Genomic DNA, 17,154 nt, shown 5'->3' with positions numbered 1-17,154 from the left:
TAACATTGAGATTTTAGGATACCTAATCTCGTGCTAACACAAATGGCGGAGATGGGGCTGGCGTGAAGACTCTTATCAGGCTCCGTGGGTAAAGCAAGAAAGGTCAGTTGGACATGGTGAGAATGGAGAGGAGAGGGAAGATTTGAGAAACAAGTGGAAAAGAAGAATCATTATGTCTTGATAATAAATTAAAGATGGAGAGAAAGAGAGAGAGAGAGAGAGTCAGAGACAGGTGAATCAAATTTACATGACAATTTCTTTCATCAGACTGGCAAAGAAGAAATAAAACCACAAAAACTAAAGAGCTGTTACTATAATTATTGGTAGCAAAACTGGTAGGGCTGTCAGGAGCTTTGAGGCCATGCTTTCATCTGGGAACTTGGCAGTAAGGTGAGTGTATTAACATCATTCATCCTTCATTTCACTCTTTCAATATTTATTGATCTCTTACTAAACATCTAGATACCGTTTTAGACATTAAAGATCCAGCTGCAAATAAAGCGGCCACGGACTCTGCCTATGAAAATTTTACAGCCTAGGAGGGAAAAGACATTAAACAAATAATTACAGTTGTGGGTACATTATGAAAGGGAAGCTTCACATCGTTTGGGAATTAGAGAGGCTTTTCTGGTCTTTTCTCCCAGGAAACTTAGGCAAATAAGTAAATGGAGTTGTTAAGCCCATGGCACTTAATTTGCTCCCTTTCAGTTCTACTCAACTACAGCCCATTTTGTGTGTGTGCATCGTGCACATGCATGGGTAAATTCCATTTCCGAAAGACTTGGCTTCCCTGATGAGAAAGGGGGAGATACTGACAATAAAGTCCCTGGCAGAGTGAGGAATAAAAGAGAAAATGAGAAGCAAGTCATACCTGCCTTTCATTCTCTTCTGAATGGTTCTCCACTGAACTTACAAGGAAATGCCTTTCTGATCTGCTATGGAGGTGGTTTTTGTGTAGCTAAGATGTTCCCACAGGATGGCCTCGCTTCCTGATCTCAGTTTTCCCCCAAGGATGGGCATCCCCCCAGCCAGATTGGGCTTTTCCCTAGGAATTTTGGAAATTGGACTGGGCGAGAGCTGTCTACTTGGGAGCTGTCGAGAGTGGCCATTTTCAACCACGTGAACTGGGAAAATGGTGAAGCTGACCAATAGGGATGGGGAGAGCCAGGGAGAGTGGCCTGAAGGTATTCCAATCCCCAATTCCAGCTCATTCTCCTCCAAGTATCAACCGCATTCCTGTTGCCGAGTTCCATGAGACAGCCCAGGATGCTTATATATAATAAGTGCTCTTTTTTTGTTTAAGCTTGTTCAAGATTTAATTCGCTACTGGTTGCAAACCAAGAAGCTCCCTACTGATTAGCGTTGAAGAGGGGCAGCCGGTGGTGGAGGAAAGCTACCAGCACAAGCAAGCAAAGCTTTGAGATCTATTTTAAAATCCTGGTCCACTACTCAAAAACTCCTAGGGGTGCAGACCTAGGGTCTGTAGAGGTGGCAAAACATACAGCACAAGCAAGCAAAGCTTTGAGATCTATTTTAAAATCCTGGTCCACTAGTCAAAAACTCCTAGGGGTGCAGACCTAGGGTCTGTATAGGTGGCAAAACGTACACCCCAGAGCATGATGCTGGCAGAGCCAGGACGCCAAGTTAAGCATGTCACGCATGGGAAGCATCCTGGATGGCTGTTAACGTTGAGTCCTCTCTAGCCGATGCCAGGTAAAGACCACAAGCCCTGGACACGACAGAGCAATAGTCGGCTGAAAGCTCTCCCCTCAGAAGGGGCATTCGTATCTGTCCATAATTTTGGCCTTGAACTTCTTTTTGTGGAGCTCTACCCTGAGTTTGGCTGGATCAACCTTCATGTACGACCCCCGACTTTGACCTCATTGCCTTCAAGGACACCGTCAGGCACAGGGCAGTGGAGGATTTCCTGGCAAGTAACAAGCAGGACCACCACTGGAGGTTGCAGGGACGCTCAGAGCTGGAAGCTGATGTTGTCGGACACAGATCGTAGAAACAACTGCCCTCTTCTTGCCCAACGGGTGGCCCACTCACAGAATTCTTTCCTTTCCCTGGCATTTTCCGACTCTGGGACAAACCCCCTCCCCAGGAGCAGCTTGCGTCACTCGTGGGTCTGATGTTTTCTTCCTTGGGGTACACGGGCATCAACCCGCCTAGTACAGAGGAGACAGGGGGATGAGAACTGAGAGAACGTGGCCTTTTAGGCCAGGCTGTCTACACTGTTCCTGCCCCAAGCCTGGCCGTGTTTCCCAAACAAGGCTGAAAGCCAGTGATTATTTCTGTGTGTCCTGCTGACAGCTGAGCACGCCCTGCTCCTTGCCTTCAGAGTCCAGGTGCCAATAATAACCGTTCCCTTGACCAAGCGTTGCCCTGTGTGCAGCCAAGTGGTCACAGTGACCAGGAAGGACAGAAGCTGACTGTGTACCCATCCGTCGCTGGGGGCATCCAGAGAAGAGGCAGAGAAACTGACGATCAGGTGACTAACGCGCCCTTTGTGGTCTGATGGAGAAGGGGAGCCTGGGCGGCCGGACTGGCGTTAGTGGTCTTCACAGATGAGCAGACATGCAGGGAGAGGCTGGGACCAGCCTTTGTTCTTTCTTGATCTCACGAGATGTCCCAACTGCGCTTCCTTCGAGGAGATTGAGACACACGAATTCAGGCCAGCTTCCAGCGTTGGGCACGTGTTGGGTAAAAACCAGGGGAATATTCACATCCAAAGAGCACCAGCTCAGGATGACCACGCAGTTATTTCAATGATCAAGCCTCACGCACAGTCTCAAGTTTGAGAAAGATGTCTGTTCACACAAACACTGCGAAGCGATCCTTTCCCTAAGCACCACACTCTCAGTTTGTCAAAACAGTTGAAGAAGACTAATTCATGCCTCAAAAGGAATTCTCTCTCATGCAGCCAGCTGCCAGGTTTGTGAGCTGAAGGCTTTTATGTTACAACATCTCAGGACACTACAGGCAGGAGGAACGCAGGCCTCGAGCGGACGTGCCGTGGGGCTGACGATGCCACCAAGGGGACAGAAGGCGCAATTTGCCTGCTCTCGGGGAGGACGGGATGAGGATGCCAGTTCCGGCCAGCCCAGGTGCCTGTGACAAGCGGTACAGAGTAGGAGTTGCAGACGTAGGCTCTGAAGCCAGGGGTGCATACGTTCAAGTCCTAGCTTTTCCAGTTACTAGTCGTGGAGTCTTGTGAAACGTCCTTCGGGGCTGGGTTCCCCAGTTTCTCCATCTGTGAATGTGGCGGGACGGAGGGGGACCCAGGGTACCACCCCACAGGACTGCTGTGAGGATTCAGTTCGTACACGTGAGGCACTAAGAGCAGTGCCCAGCAAACAGGGAGCACCCAGTCACTCCTGGGGTGCTCTACTGGGACTGCGGTGCGTCTCCCCAGAGCCATCCCCGCGTGGGGAGGACCAGCCGGCGTCAGGCCACGCTGTCACCAGAACTGCCCGCTGAGCCCTGACCACTCGGCTGCAGGGAAATTCTTTCCCCCGTCACAAATAGGTCCCTGAAGCGTGGAACAGAAACTCGGCAACTGACATAAACAATTTCAAACAATCATTTCAGAAGACAAATGGCTCCATGTGGGCATCAAGATTCCTCCGGAGGCTTTCCCCACTTGTTTATGTGTTCCATGGCCTAGAGCCACGAGTGAATTAGGTGGACAGCGTGCCACCCCGGCGGGGGGGGGGGGGGCGGGCAGGAGGGGCCTGGGGGACCAGAACCTGCTGTTTGACCTGCTTTCCTTGAAAGCTGGTGCTGGGGCGGGGGGGTGGTCCTGGAGGAAAGGGACTCGGATTTCCACCTCCCAGGGTCCACCCTTCATTGGGAGAGGTCACGAGATCCAGGTTCAGCCCTGCTCCGCCATGTTTCTGCGTGTGAATTTCAGTGGGTCACGAGCCCTTTCGGAACCTCATTTTCCCACCCCTGTGAGGAAGGTATCATTAGACCCATTTCACAGGGTCACTGCCGTGATCAAACTAAGACTCTGTGAGCCGGGATAAATGACTACACAAACATTCAAGAGGTGAACGCAGGCATCCAGGGAATACCTGGATGAGAACTGGTAAGAAAGGCGAATTAGAACTTGGAACCAAGGGTGTGCTTTACGAGGGCAAGGAAAAGGAATTCTCTCCAAATTAAGGGGAAATTTTTCATTCCACGTTGCTGTAGTCCTGGAATAGAGACTGAAGTCCTTTTGAGATCCTAAGTGAAGCCTGGGGTATACTGTGCTAGCACTGAAAGCACATAGTGCCTCTTCTGATTATAAAACATATTTCCATTTCATTAGCTATTCTTTGAAAGTACCATATATAACATGCATGTTATATTACATTTCAGTGTCTTCAAACATTCTCCCTTTGTTGAGCATTTCGAGTTTTTCCTTCAATTTTTCTGTAGCATGTATAACACTACAAAGAATATAGATCTTTGACTCGTCATATGAAGTATATAGTATATACATAATATAAAATAGACATATATATATATATTATATGCTCACACCATTATATAATCATGATATATATAACAGTGATTGATATCTATAAATATATATAATAGTGTGAGTATATATATATATATATGTACACATATACTGTACCTTTAAAGTTTGAGAAAATAGTAAATGTAGGTATATTAAAAATGTTTTTAAGCGTTAGAAAATAATCTTGGCTCTACTGTTTTTACAAGGTTTTGAAACAACCAAACATAACATTTAAGAACATTTTCCGTCCCTGGGACATTCCATGGTGCTGGGTTCTAGTCTATGTGCTAAGACCAGAACCTTCTGCAGAGACTGGTACTCTACTAAAGCCAAAGGCTGCTTTGCCATTGCTATGCCTATTCTGTTCTCCTCTCCCAGCTAATACTGTGTCGCACTTGCTGAATTTCACCTCTCCCTCTAATCTAGCCCTTTGAACCTTGAAGCCAGTGCAGATGGCTACTACGTGCAAAGAACGCCCGAAGCAGAGGGCCCATTTATTTTGCTGAGAGCCACTGGCCTTGAAAAAGCCAGGCATCGGCCCATCCTTGCACCATCGATGTCTTCCCAGGCTGCATGTTCCTCAGAGGATCACATGGAGAACTTGAATCTGGGAGCCCAGAACTCTGGTTCTAACTCTAATGAGTAAGCTTGGGCAGATTTCTTAATGTCCCAGACCCTCAATCTCCTCATCTGCACGACCAGTTTTGTAATCTCACAGAGTTGTTATGAAAATATAAGCATATCAACTTGAGAGTTTAATGCACCATAAAAATAAAAGGTATTATAATTTAGCAGACTGCTGTCTGATCCTCAAACACTGTTCCCTCTGGAGAGAGCTCTTTGCCTTGGTTTCAGTTTTAGAAAGAATGATATTTCCGATTATAAGGGTGGAGGAGTTGGGCTCTCAGTGGAGCCCAAAGAACAGCCATGAGCCACGCTAATCCTTACAGCCAACTGGTAACCTTGCAAGGTCCCAGACAAGGCCTGGTGCTCTCGTCGGAAACACATAAAGACCTGAGCCGGACAACCCCTACCCCTGTCTGGAGAATGCAAATGATAATAATGCCTTTCTCAAAATTTTCTTTGAAAGTGAAGGAGTAAGTGATAGTACGTATATAAATCACTTTATAGAATACAGTGTAAATTCTATAATGATAATGAGTATCTGCAACATTCTCAACCACCACCTGGGGTAAAAAGAAACGAGAAGAACTAGCAGCAAATCTCACGAGGTAACCACAAGGTGGCTGTAAATTTAGAAACAATATGATATTTTATAATAATATTGAAGTAATTTTAAATATTGCAGATTAACCTCCTATAGCATATTGATATATGCTACGATAAATAACGATATAATCACGAATATTGATCTGTGAACAAAACCATTACCATTAATGGAGTACACAAGTACATCCCTGCACTAGGTCAAATACCTTTTTTGTCATTTCACTGAAGCCTCACAAAATTTCCACAGGGCAGGCAATTGTGTTCCCACCTTCACAGACGGAAAAGTGGAGAGCTTGAAGGATATGCTCAAGTTCATACGACCAGGAAAGGTGGAGCCAGAATTTGACCCCAGGTCAGCGAGACTGAAGGGCTTGTATCACAATATTCACATTAGAATTTTCCAACATAAATTAATCGGAGGGGTTGCCAATGTTCAGTCTCAGCTGCGGACCAAGTTTTCTTGGTTGTAGTCTGAATGTGAATGTGCTCTCGGATTGGTGGGAATTTATAACAACTTAAACCTCCTAGGTGTTCAGCCAACCTGTTTCAGCTGCTCCTCAGTTCAGGAATCTTTCATCTCCTATGACTGCATGGCTTAAAACTGAATACGCAAGCAATGTCCACTGCTAATTCATGTATTACCAAAGTTATTCCTGCTTACTATAGAAGATACAGGAGACACTGAATAGATCATCAAAATAAGGAATATAGGAATATAAGAAAGAATATAAGAAAAATTAAAAATACTCATTTTCTCACCACCCAAAGATAATCACTGAGAATGGATCCTTCTAGGCTTTGTTCTATGCTTGAATGCTTTTGGTATATTTGTGGTGTGTTTTGATCCCTAACTTGCTGAGCTTAAAATATTTCAGCTATCAAAGTATTTTTATCAGCTATCAAAGAAGCAACTGAGTGTCCATCAACAGATGGATGAAGATGAACAGATAAAGAAGATGTGGTTTATTTATACAATGGAATATTACTCAGCCATAAAAAAGAATGAAATTTTGCCATTTGTAGCAACATAGATGGACTTGGAGGGAATTATGCTAAATGAAGTATGTCGGTCAGAAAAAGACAAATACTGTATGATACCACTGATATGTGTTATCTAAAAAATACAACAAACTAGTGAATGTAACAAAAAAGAAGCAGACTCACAGAACAAACTCGTGGTTACCAGTGGGAGGGGGGAGGGGCAATAAACGGGTGGAGGAGTGGAGGTACAAACTACTGGGTATAAAATAGGCTCAAGGATATATTGCACAACATGGGGAATATAGCCAATATTTTGTAGTAACTGCAAATGGAAAGTAACTTTTAAAAACTGTATAAAAAGTTTAAAAATACAAAAACATTATCTTTTTTTTCACTGCCTTTTGATCAAGAAATGAGCATGATATTTAGAATTTACTGGCATTTCTGTGTGTGTTTGGGGAGAGTGCTAAATTTAAAACTGTCTTCTAATATTTTATGTCACGTCACTTATTTATTGTATAACTGAAAGTTTGTGCCCTTTTACCAACCTCTCCATATTTCCCCCACCTCCCAGCTCCTGGCAACCAACACTTGACTCTCTGTTATCTGATATTTCTTACATGTTTAGTGTCTTAGGGCAAGTCTGTTCTTGTTGCTGTTGGTTTTCAAAAATCTCTTGAAATTTTTTAATCAGATAAACTGAGATTAAAATACTCAAGTTTCATTAAAAGTCCTGGGATTTGGGAGAGATGCCATGTATAATTTACAGGTTAATTAGTATTAGAAACAAGTAGCTTAGTAAATCGCTATTTAGAAAATCACAGACAACAATGGCAATTGGGTATAAACCTGAAGTTGTAGCCCAGGACTCCACTGGAATGTAGAATTAAAACCACTGGGCCAACTGTGTGTGTATGGGATGGGCGGTGGAGAGGGAGGGTGGGAGAAGCGAGGTTTAGCTTGTGATAGAGATGGTCATCATGGCACAGATGGGATCAGACCTAGTCTCTGCCGTTTACCAGTTATGTTACTCCGACTAAGTTGTTTAACATCTTGAGCCTCAGTTTCCTCATCTATAAAATGGAATAAGCATACCTGTCTCATAGCATTTTTTGTAAGGATTAAATGAGATACTGAAAATGTCATAGATAACAGGTTCTCAGTAACTCCTGGTCCTCTTCTCTTCTCCTTTGATGAAGCATCAATCATATTTGGTAAAACGGTCACATTTGGTCCCCAAATAGCAGATCACACAGAGGTAGCCAAAGGTTTCCAAAGGTATCAGGTACTTGTGGCTCCTTTTCCTTTTCATTCTTGACTGGAAAGGTGTGAAAAGCTCACTGAACACCAGTCCGCATTGGATAAGTATCCAAGATGACTCTGAGTTAGTTCTATCACAGGGTCAAATATTCACTGCCATGTGGAAAAAGGACTAAGGTTAAGCTTGGTGCATTGTTAAGTGCTCCAGAAATAGAAGCTACCATAGTGGTTCATAAAGATTCCTATCCATGATTCCCACACTTGGATATTTCCTCTAAAGGATGAGTATCCTATAAAACAATCCAGAGGAAGAAAAAGTTCATGAAGATTTTCATAGTAGTGTTATTTATAACATAAAAATTATAACTGGCTTAATATTCCAATACAAGTGGAATTATTATGTGCTCACTTGGTGGAATAGGACACAGTCCTTAAAACAAGAACTATGCTACTATGGAGCAGCTTGAACAACTGCTTATGATCTCATGCTGACTGATAAAAAGGCTGAGTTTAACTTAGGCATACACTCTGACCATAGCTTTGTAAAGTTCTTTACGCGTCTGCACAAGGGCAGGAAGGGAACACAAAATAGCAAAGACATTTGAAGTATTGAGGAAATGATTGTTCAATGAATGTTGAATAGCATTTTCTTGGAGTTAGCCTGTTTTGAAGCCTCACTGCCCTGTCTGGAGCTTGAGTATCAAAAAGTTCCACGTGGAACTTTCCCTCAGACCAAGAAACCAGCCCAACCAGTCATGACGACAACAAAGTCGAATGACTTCCTGAAAGGAGAGTGTTTCCCGGAAGTAGGAAAGTCAAAACAGCTTATGGGGTATTTTCCAGTCATTATCTGTGAAATAGGGATATTCCTGGGGGCTACTGGACTATATTTTATGAGAAATAACTGATGACTTTGCACTACTTAAGAGTCCAAGGGGAAAGAGATGCAGATTGAAGGATGGATAACTTGTTTGAGTGGCAGTTCAAATTGAGATGTTAAGGCAAGACATGCTAAGAATTTGAGAGGCTGTGTATTCACTGATCATTGCTGCACATACCAAGTGATGGTTAAGGTCCTATACGGGGGAACCCAGTAAATATATTTTACAATATTACAGTGGCTTAATCCACTGTTTCTACTGCTAGAATTCTACTGCTTTCTCCAATGACCTAAGGTGGCTGAATACAGCAAACGTCAACTGGTGTGATTGAAATGTGAGAGAACTACTCTAGTGGTATCTACAGAGAAGTAGGAGAATTCATCTTCCTTCAACCAACAGGAGAAAAGAATGAAATTATTCTTCCTTCATTGGTTTCTGAGGGCACTTTGCTGTGCTCTGTAAAAAATGAAAGTCAGGAATCAGCCTTATTTATTCTGAATTTCTGGGAATAAATGACACATTATAAAAAATTTGGAGACCCTTGTATTTTCCTCTAAGAATGATAATGCAAATGTAGTTAGGTAAAGCTTGACTTATCAGCTGTTCTGGATGATATCAGAATAGAAATTAGTGCAAATTACTGACTTAAACAAACACTGTCTGCTTAATAAAGTTGAACAAACTAAATACTAAAATCATAAGGCTGCAAAAAACTATTATTTGGCTAATGGGTGGTTTTGTTTTCTTTTTTTAAATCCTATTTATGTCTATCAAAACCACTACTTCATGCTTCTCTCTTGTGCAATTCACACGCCACGAGGTCAAGTAATCCCTTCCCATGTGGAGGATGGAGACGTCCTTCTGCAGAAGAAAGCCTTGATAATTCTACAAAACTCTTTCCCTCACAAATGGCAGGGATCATTTTACCAGTATGGAAACAGATGCCCAGTGAGCTGCGCTGACTTTCCCAAGATCATGGAGTCAGAGAGTGGGCGTGATGGGTTCCCCCCACAGTTCTGCCCACAGGAGAGCGGGCATGAGACTGGAAAGACTGATACCTGGGAAATACACCTGCCAGCTTCACTTTCCTGATCTGGGCAGAGATTCAAGATAGCTCGTCACCATCTGCTAGAGGACCAGTGAGTTCGTGCTACTAAGATGGAAATAAAGGAGATGAGAGACCACTTCATGTTCTAACATCTCCTATTCGGGTCTGGCTTTTTTGAGGTATGTAAAATCCTCAGAGTGCTGGGTTGAGCACTTCTGCTTCTGCCAGGCACTTCTGTTATTCTCCAGTTCAACCCAATTAGATCAGAATCCATTCAATTTGGTTCAGTCCTATTCGACAAACTCCTACTGTGTCTGTCATATACTGTAGCAGATAAAAGATGAATGCCACTCTTTATGGTCTTAAAAAACTTATGTTTTCAATTTTTTCAAAGACCCCAGATACACATAATTGGATTCATCATCACCCCTGGTCCAAGTCACACTGTCATCATCGGCCCATGAATGAACATTATTTAATTCATTTGCTTAATAATCAATGTGCATGTCACCACGGCTCAACCTAAGACCACCACCAATAACCTTTCTCCTACTCAGGCTCCACGCCTAGCTCTTCCCCTTGCCTCTCCTACTGCAGAGGTAACTACTTTTCTGAATTTTGTATTTATATTCACTCACTCTTTTTTTGTTCTAGTCTTAAGCACCACTCCCTCAATATGCCTAAAATATATATAAAAACATAGACTGGTTACTTTTGTTTCTGAATAGTCTTTGGGGGGAAAATAAAATGTATCTATTCAAGGCATTGTTAATGGTGCCTTATCTATGCCAATCACTGTGCGAGGTGCCAGGGAATAAAGCAGTGAAAACGAACAAACAGACAAAAATTCCTGCCCTCATGGACAAATAACCAAATGATCAAGTAAAATGTTTAGTGTTCTCCATAGTAATAGGAGCTATGGATAATAATAAGGCAGGTTAGGTGCAGGGGGAGAGTTTGGGGCTCTTGCTGCAGTAATTAAGATGCTGGGGAAGGCCACCTGGTATACGAGGTGAATGCAATGGTCTCAGTAGATGCGCTGGCCCCTGAATGTTCCACTAACTTTAAAAAAAAAAGATTTAAAATTCCCATTTAGGACTTAAACCACACTCATCTTTTAAGATCCCGCTAACTGTGTTCTCATGTGGACTTCTAGAAGGCTTGCAGGAACCACGCACAGGGTATTAGAGGGTCAGCTCTAACATTCCACATGAGGACGTGGGATGGGTCTTTTCTGCTTCCCAATCGAACCCCCAGCTCCTAACACGGTCTCCATTACAAGGGAAACATGGAAGAAATATTCCTGCACGTTTGTTGAATGAATGAATAAATACGTAACTCTCGTATAGCATTTTTTCAGCACCTTTCAGGCTGCCTGTGAGCTCCTTGGGAACATGGGTTATAATCCTCTGATGGATATTCCTGGGGTGGGGCATTGGTGCCAATACATAACAGAGGTTTGAGCAGTGAGAGGGGGACCCAGCACGGGAGGAAGCAGCCAGGAGGAAAAGCATCAGCGTGCTCACCTGGCTGGGTGCGGAGGGCCTGCCAGCTTCCCAGATACAGAGATGAACCCCATTCGAGAAATCACTGTCGGAAACTGTGAGTTCTTCTGTCCAGAAAGAATTCTCCATAACGTGTTTGTCCAGCTAAACTGGCCCTCTGAGATGCTGTGTGAATAAAGGTGAAGCATGTCTCGGAATCCCTGCCTTTCAGAAGCTCGTAATAGACATGAGAAATAGTAAAGGCTTCAGAAATCCTGCAATTAACAATCCAATTTAACTTTTCACTATACTTTGCTTCCCTCTTTTTTAAATTTCCTGCTGAACAACTTTAACATACTGTGGAGTTAGTCTTCTGTGGGCCTCCCTGGGGAAAACACAGGTATTATGGCTGAATAATCTATATTAAAGGAAAAGTGCTACAGAACAAAGTCTGTAGGAGAGAGGCATGTGGAGGGGTTATAGTTAGGAATGCCTTATTGAAAGCTGCTGTCACAGGCAGAATAATGTCCCCTCCTCAAAGATGTCTACATCCTAATCCCTGGAACCAATGAATATGTTACCTTACATGGTCCTATGGACTGAATTGTGTCCTCCACACACCAGATTCACATGTTGAAGCTCTAACTCCCATATGTGATAGTATCTGGAGACGCGGGCCTTTGGAAATGATTAGGTTTAAATGAGGTCTTGATGGTGGGGCCTTCATGATGAGATTAGTATCCTTGTGAGGAGAGATCAGAGAGCTCGCTGTCTGTCTCTCTTTCTCTGTGCCATGTGAGGACACAGCGAGAAGGTGGCCGTCTGCAAGCCAGGAAGAGAGCTCTCACCAGAACCTTTCCATGATGGCACCCTGAACTTGGACTTCCAGCCCCCAGAACTGTGAGAAGATAAATTTCTGTTGTTTTGCTACCCAGTCTATGGTATTTTGTTATAGTAGCCCATGCTGACTAAACCGCATGGCACAGGGGAATTAAGGCTGCTAATCAACTGACCTTTTAAAATAGGGGGATTATCCTGTATACTTTATGTTTATTAGCTTATAGTTAGCTCTGAGTGCAGGGGTAAAATCTCACTAATTTTTGAATTCCCGGTATCTGTCATAGTACCTGGCATATAGTAGGCTCTGCCTTTGTGGTTACAGGAAAATGTTGTAACCATGGGCAAATGAGAGATATTTTGACAGCACATTAAGTAAACAAGTAGTAAATTTTTATATCACTGAAATAATTTTATTTCAAAATTCATCTTTGTTTTAACATTAGAATATATACCAATATTCTACTGGCCATTTCAATAGCAAAATGGAATTTGGGAATAGATATTTGTGCTCCAGTAAATGTCACACCCAAAAGTTGTCAAGGAAATTTAGAAAAGAAGACTGAACATATGAAGCAATTGAAATGATTGTCTTAGAATAATCATATCTTAGAATAATCTTAGAATAATAATGGGTTAATTCTAAAGATGGCAGGTGTGAATTATTCATTTATCCACGTGAGAAAAATTTATTGAGCATCTACTCTATGTCCGGTTCCCTGAGGATACGACAGCTAAAAAATGTCATAGTAACACTTTTATGAAGTTTATAGTCTTCAGAAGTTTACAGAAGTACTCAGGGCCATTCATTTGGGGAAAATATCAAATCTTAGGGCTGGAGGCAACTGCAGAGATGTACCAGTCAAATCCTCTGTTTTGTAGATGACAAAAATGAGATCTGAAAAGGTCAATTAAATTAGGTAAATACATATAGTTTTATAGCCTAGTTGCCACAGAAAATGCAGAGTGCCTAGTTCACGTGAAAGTATGCTCCCAATATAGGCTAAAAAATTAATCATTGTTTATCTGCAATTCAAATTTAATTAGGCATCCTGTATTTTTATTTGCGAAATCTGACAACCCTAAATTTTCGGGGGATGGAGGTAAGGTCATGGCAGGAACCAGAGTCTGCCTTTGTATGAGCTGTTTGGGAAGAAGAGAAAAAAGAGAAAGAAGCAAAAGAAACACAATAGTTCTTTAGAAGGGAAACCCACTAATGAACCCCTCTCTCTCCTTTTGATCCTTTGTACATGGTGGGTGGGTGTGTGTTTGTGTGTGTATACACACGTATGGGTACTTGTGTCTTATTGACACACAAGGATTATGGTATTGAGGAAAATTACTGACAGTGATACTGATTACAGATACTGACATAACAACAGTGAAAAGATGAAAAGCAATAAAAATGTGGTTAGTTTAAAAGCAACCCTAATGACTGCATTTAAGTAAACTGCCTCTGATTTATGCCCAACTGGCACACAGCCCAATCACAATTTTGCTTATTCCCAATCTTTGCATTTTCAGAGAACCATAAAATGTTTCTAAAGGGTCTGAGAAATCACCTAGTCCAACCTTGACATTTACAGATGAAGTAACCAAGACTCAGAGAGAAGAAGTGACAAACCCAGGACTACCCTGCCTAAGAATTTAAATAATAGAACAATATTTTTTGAGGGCTTACTAAGTGCCAGGCATTTTTCTAAATGCTCTACTTGTAGTATCACATTTAATCATCACAACAATCTTACAGTCATTCTCATCATTCAAACGAAGCAAATTGAGGCAGATAAAGTTATGTAATTTAGCTAAGGTTCGAGGTTATACAGCCGATAAGGAGAAGTACCTGCTAAAAACCCAGAGAGTTTGGCACCAGATCTGCACATTCAATTGTGAAACCCTGCAGCCTCTCCAGTAAGATGAGTTTATATCACTAAACACGTTCATCCATGTAAACTTTCATGTTTATTGCTCCAGCAGCACGGCTTTGCAGTTAATAACAAGGTCACTGGAATACAGCTTATAGAAAGTCAGTTGGAAGCTGTTACCATACATGTCAGTTTCAGAGTCAAAACAGTTACCTGCTCCCTTACAAACAAACCAGCCCTACACACAGGCCCCTTGGTATGATCAATTTCGTTTTCTTTATTTTTTTTTGAAACTTTTAGAATGAAATACACCAGAGCCTACTATCAAAGCAAACATTAGCCCTGAGATAGTTTTATGAGTTTACCTTTTGAGTAGTTTGTGAAAGAAAAGAAGACGAAAAAAAGAAAACAAGAGAGAAAGAGAGAGAGAGAAATCAAAACAGAGAAGAAGCCTTCTTTATTCATTGTTAGCCATAAAATAAATGGAAGACTCTTAGGAAGAGGCCCTCTTGTTCGCATGCTGCCAGCCAGACTGATGTGCTCCCACAGCTAGGGCTGTAACTATCTCCAGCAAGAATAATCCTCGTCCTCAACATTACATTTACTTAGTTTTACATTCAACTTGTCTTCTTCTCTATCTTTCAGGAGATTATCAACCCCTTGCATTCAGAGGACCAAATCACTTTGTCCATTTCCAGACCCCGTTTCCCTGTTTATCAAAGGTAGAGGATTAAGCCTGCCTATGTCTGCTTCGATAGCGTGTCTTCCCAAAGCAATCCTTCCTGTGACACAGAAGCCTGTCCCAGTTTAAAAAAAAAAATGAAAGTGAGGCTGCCATCGGAATTCTCGGAAGCTCCAGGGTCTAGGTCTGCAGGGTCCACCTGGGAGACACCAGGACTCCGCCGACCCGCCAAAGCAGGAATTAGGAGCACTGTCTTCCTGGCCTCTGCACTGCCGCTGAAGGAAGCATTCGTTCGATAAGTTTCACAATTCTACTATCAAGTACATCACCAAGTCCATCCAGAGACAGACCAGCTCCTCCCCTGCCCCTGCAGGAAACTGGCAAGGGTGCCTTTGAAATGAGCATAGCTTCTTGCAAAACAAATCCACATCCTCTCTCCTTCAGAAAGGTGGCAGTGTTGCCCTGCGGTTTTGACCAAATTGCAAAGCGGTGGCCATGTCTCTCGTGGATTAACAGACCAACCACCTCACCTCACCACGGAAAGGAAAGGATGGATTAATCCACTGCAGAACCTAGTGCCTGGCAGACCTGCCCCGGATCTTCGGGGCACTGAGTCTTGCAGCTGCCTCCGTTCTCAAGTTTTCATCTCGCTTTGACAGTACAGAGCCATAGAAAATCTCCAGTGGACCCCACAGACATCTAAAAGCCAGGAGCGTCTAAGCAAGTCCCAGAGGACCCTACTTTCCAGCATCCACTCTTCTCATTTTTTGGTAACATCCGTCCAAGTGAAATGCTGCGTGGTCCCACTTAGAAGGGCTATGGAAAACTTAGCAAACTATGCCAGCATCCTTCTAACACCTGTTATGGGAAATGTTCACATCACAGTTTATATAAAGTGACCCATCTTCTAAGCGGACGTTGTACCATTTATTGAGCAGTTTGTTACCACTTTTATAAAACCGATATTCTACACAGAGCTATTGAGAAAGAACCAAAGAAGTCTCCCCGTCTCAGTGTGGAGACCCACACACATCAACACCTTCCAGGGGCGAGTTACCACCCTATGTGTGAGGCAGTTAAAGGCCCGTCTCCTCTCCACTCACCTTCACTCAGCGTCCTCTGAGAAGTTCCTCTATCGCCACTAACACAGAAATTTGGGGGAAAAGTCTCCATTTATAAACATCAGATGGTTTGGGAAAAAATATTTGTGGCACTGGACTTCTTTTTTTCCTACAGTGATGTCATTTTAAATACTTGGTGTGCTCCAAATTTGCTATTTTTACTTCCCCCAAGTGACTTTTTTTGGGAAATACATTTGTTTGGATTAGCTCCATTTGAAGTGACTCCTGTATCTAATACAACAGCATCAGGTTCATGGTCTCAGCAATTCTGACTGATACTGTGCAGCTCTCCAACTTGAAATCCCCTATTTGCTCATTTTCAAGGTTATTCCTGTTGGATGGACCCCTCCAGGATTTCTACTCGCAAATACAGAGACAAAAGTAAAAGGACTGGCCTTTTCACAAACAAAAACCACACTCTATGACTCAAAGCATTTACAACAGAAGACATTAAAGGCCCCCCAAGGCACATAAAATTCTTCCACTTGCCAAATGTGCTTTTGGGGAACAGAGTTGAAGTAGCCAAGGCGCTGGCTTTGAAACATTTATTGGAAAGCAGTGTGGAGTTGAGACGTGCAGAAGAGGAAAAGTTGAAGAAGGAATGCCAAGTGCCTTAGCCCTACCTGATCTGAACTTGCTCCTAATCAGCAAAGAGTGCTCAGACCCCAGGAGTGTCATGTTGAGTCTCAGCGAGCCGCTGGTCCCTTGGCCAGATGGCCCCTGACTTCCACCAGGAACGGGCTCCCGGGAGCCCAGTTGACCGCAGTTAACAACCCAGAATTCATCCAACTCTCCGCGAGCTCCCCCGGGTAGGAGTACAGTGGCAGCCAGTGACCGAAACCAGTGTCCCCAGAAAAGTGGCGGCCTCGCCGCGCGGGGCTACTCCACTCTCAGCTGGCGGGACCCTGCGCCTCCTCGGGGTCTGGCGGGGCGCCGCGGCATCCCAGGCGTGCGCGGCTGATGTCATAGGCTGCCCGCGCTCCTCGAGCATCCCCACCACGCCTTTATGAAGGTCCCCAGTTTGCTATCTGATCCTTTTTTACTACTGACAGGAGCTCAGCCAATCAGGAGTGGCGAGCGGGGCCCGGGACTCGGAGCAGCCGGAGGAGTCCCGGGAGCCGGTCTGAACTCTTGGCTGCGGGCAGCGCGGGGGCGGGCAGCAGGGATGCGGAGGGCGCGCGCGGGGGGCGGAGCCTGGAGCCGGGAGCCGCGGGGAGGGGAGGGGCGCCGCGCTGCGTCTGGCGCGCAGGTG

General features: G+C 43.6%; 1 protein-coding gene across 3 annotated transcripts in view; it reads right to left on the bottom strand.

Annotated features, from left to right (window-relative positions):
* MYOCD (myocardin) overlaps positions 1–16,832 on the bottom strand; it is an 88,756-nt gene extending 71,924 nt beyond the window's left edge. For all 3 annotated transcript variants that reach the window (XM_036837119.1, XM_036837120.1, XM_036837121.1), the window contains exon 1: positions 16,526–16,832. In XM_036837119.1, the coding sequence (XP_036693014.1) occupies positions 16,526–16,580 (55 nt within the window). In that variant the 5' untranslated portion in view covers positions 16,581–16,832. The remainder of the gene's footprint in view (positions 1–16,525) is intronic.
* Between the last annotated feature and the right edge of the window lie 322 nt (positions 16,833–17,154).

This window comes from Balaenoptera musculus, chromosome 20 (genome assembly GCF_009873245.2).
Source record: "Balaenoptera musculus isolate JJ_BM4_2016_0621 chromosome 20, mBalMus1.pri.v3, whole genome shotgun sequence".
NCBI lineage: Eukaryota > Metazoa > Chordata > Mammalia > Artiodactyla > Balaenopteridae > Balaenoptera > Balaenoptera musculus.
The sequence above is the reverse complement of the archived record's forward strand: the minus strand, read 5'-3'. Positions and strand labels throughout refer to the sequence as shown.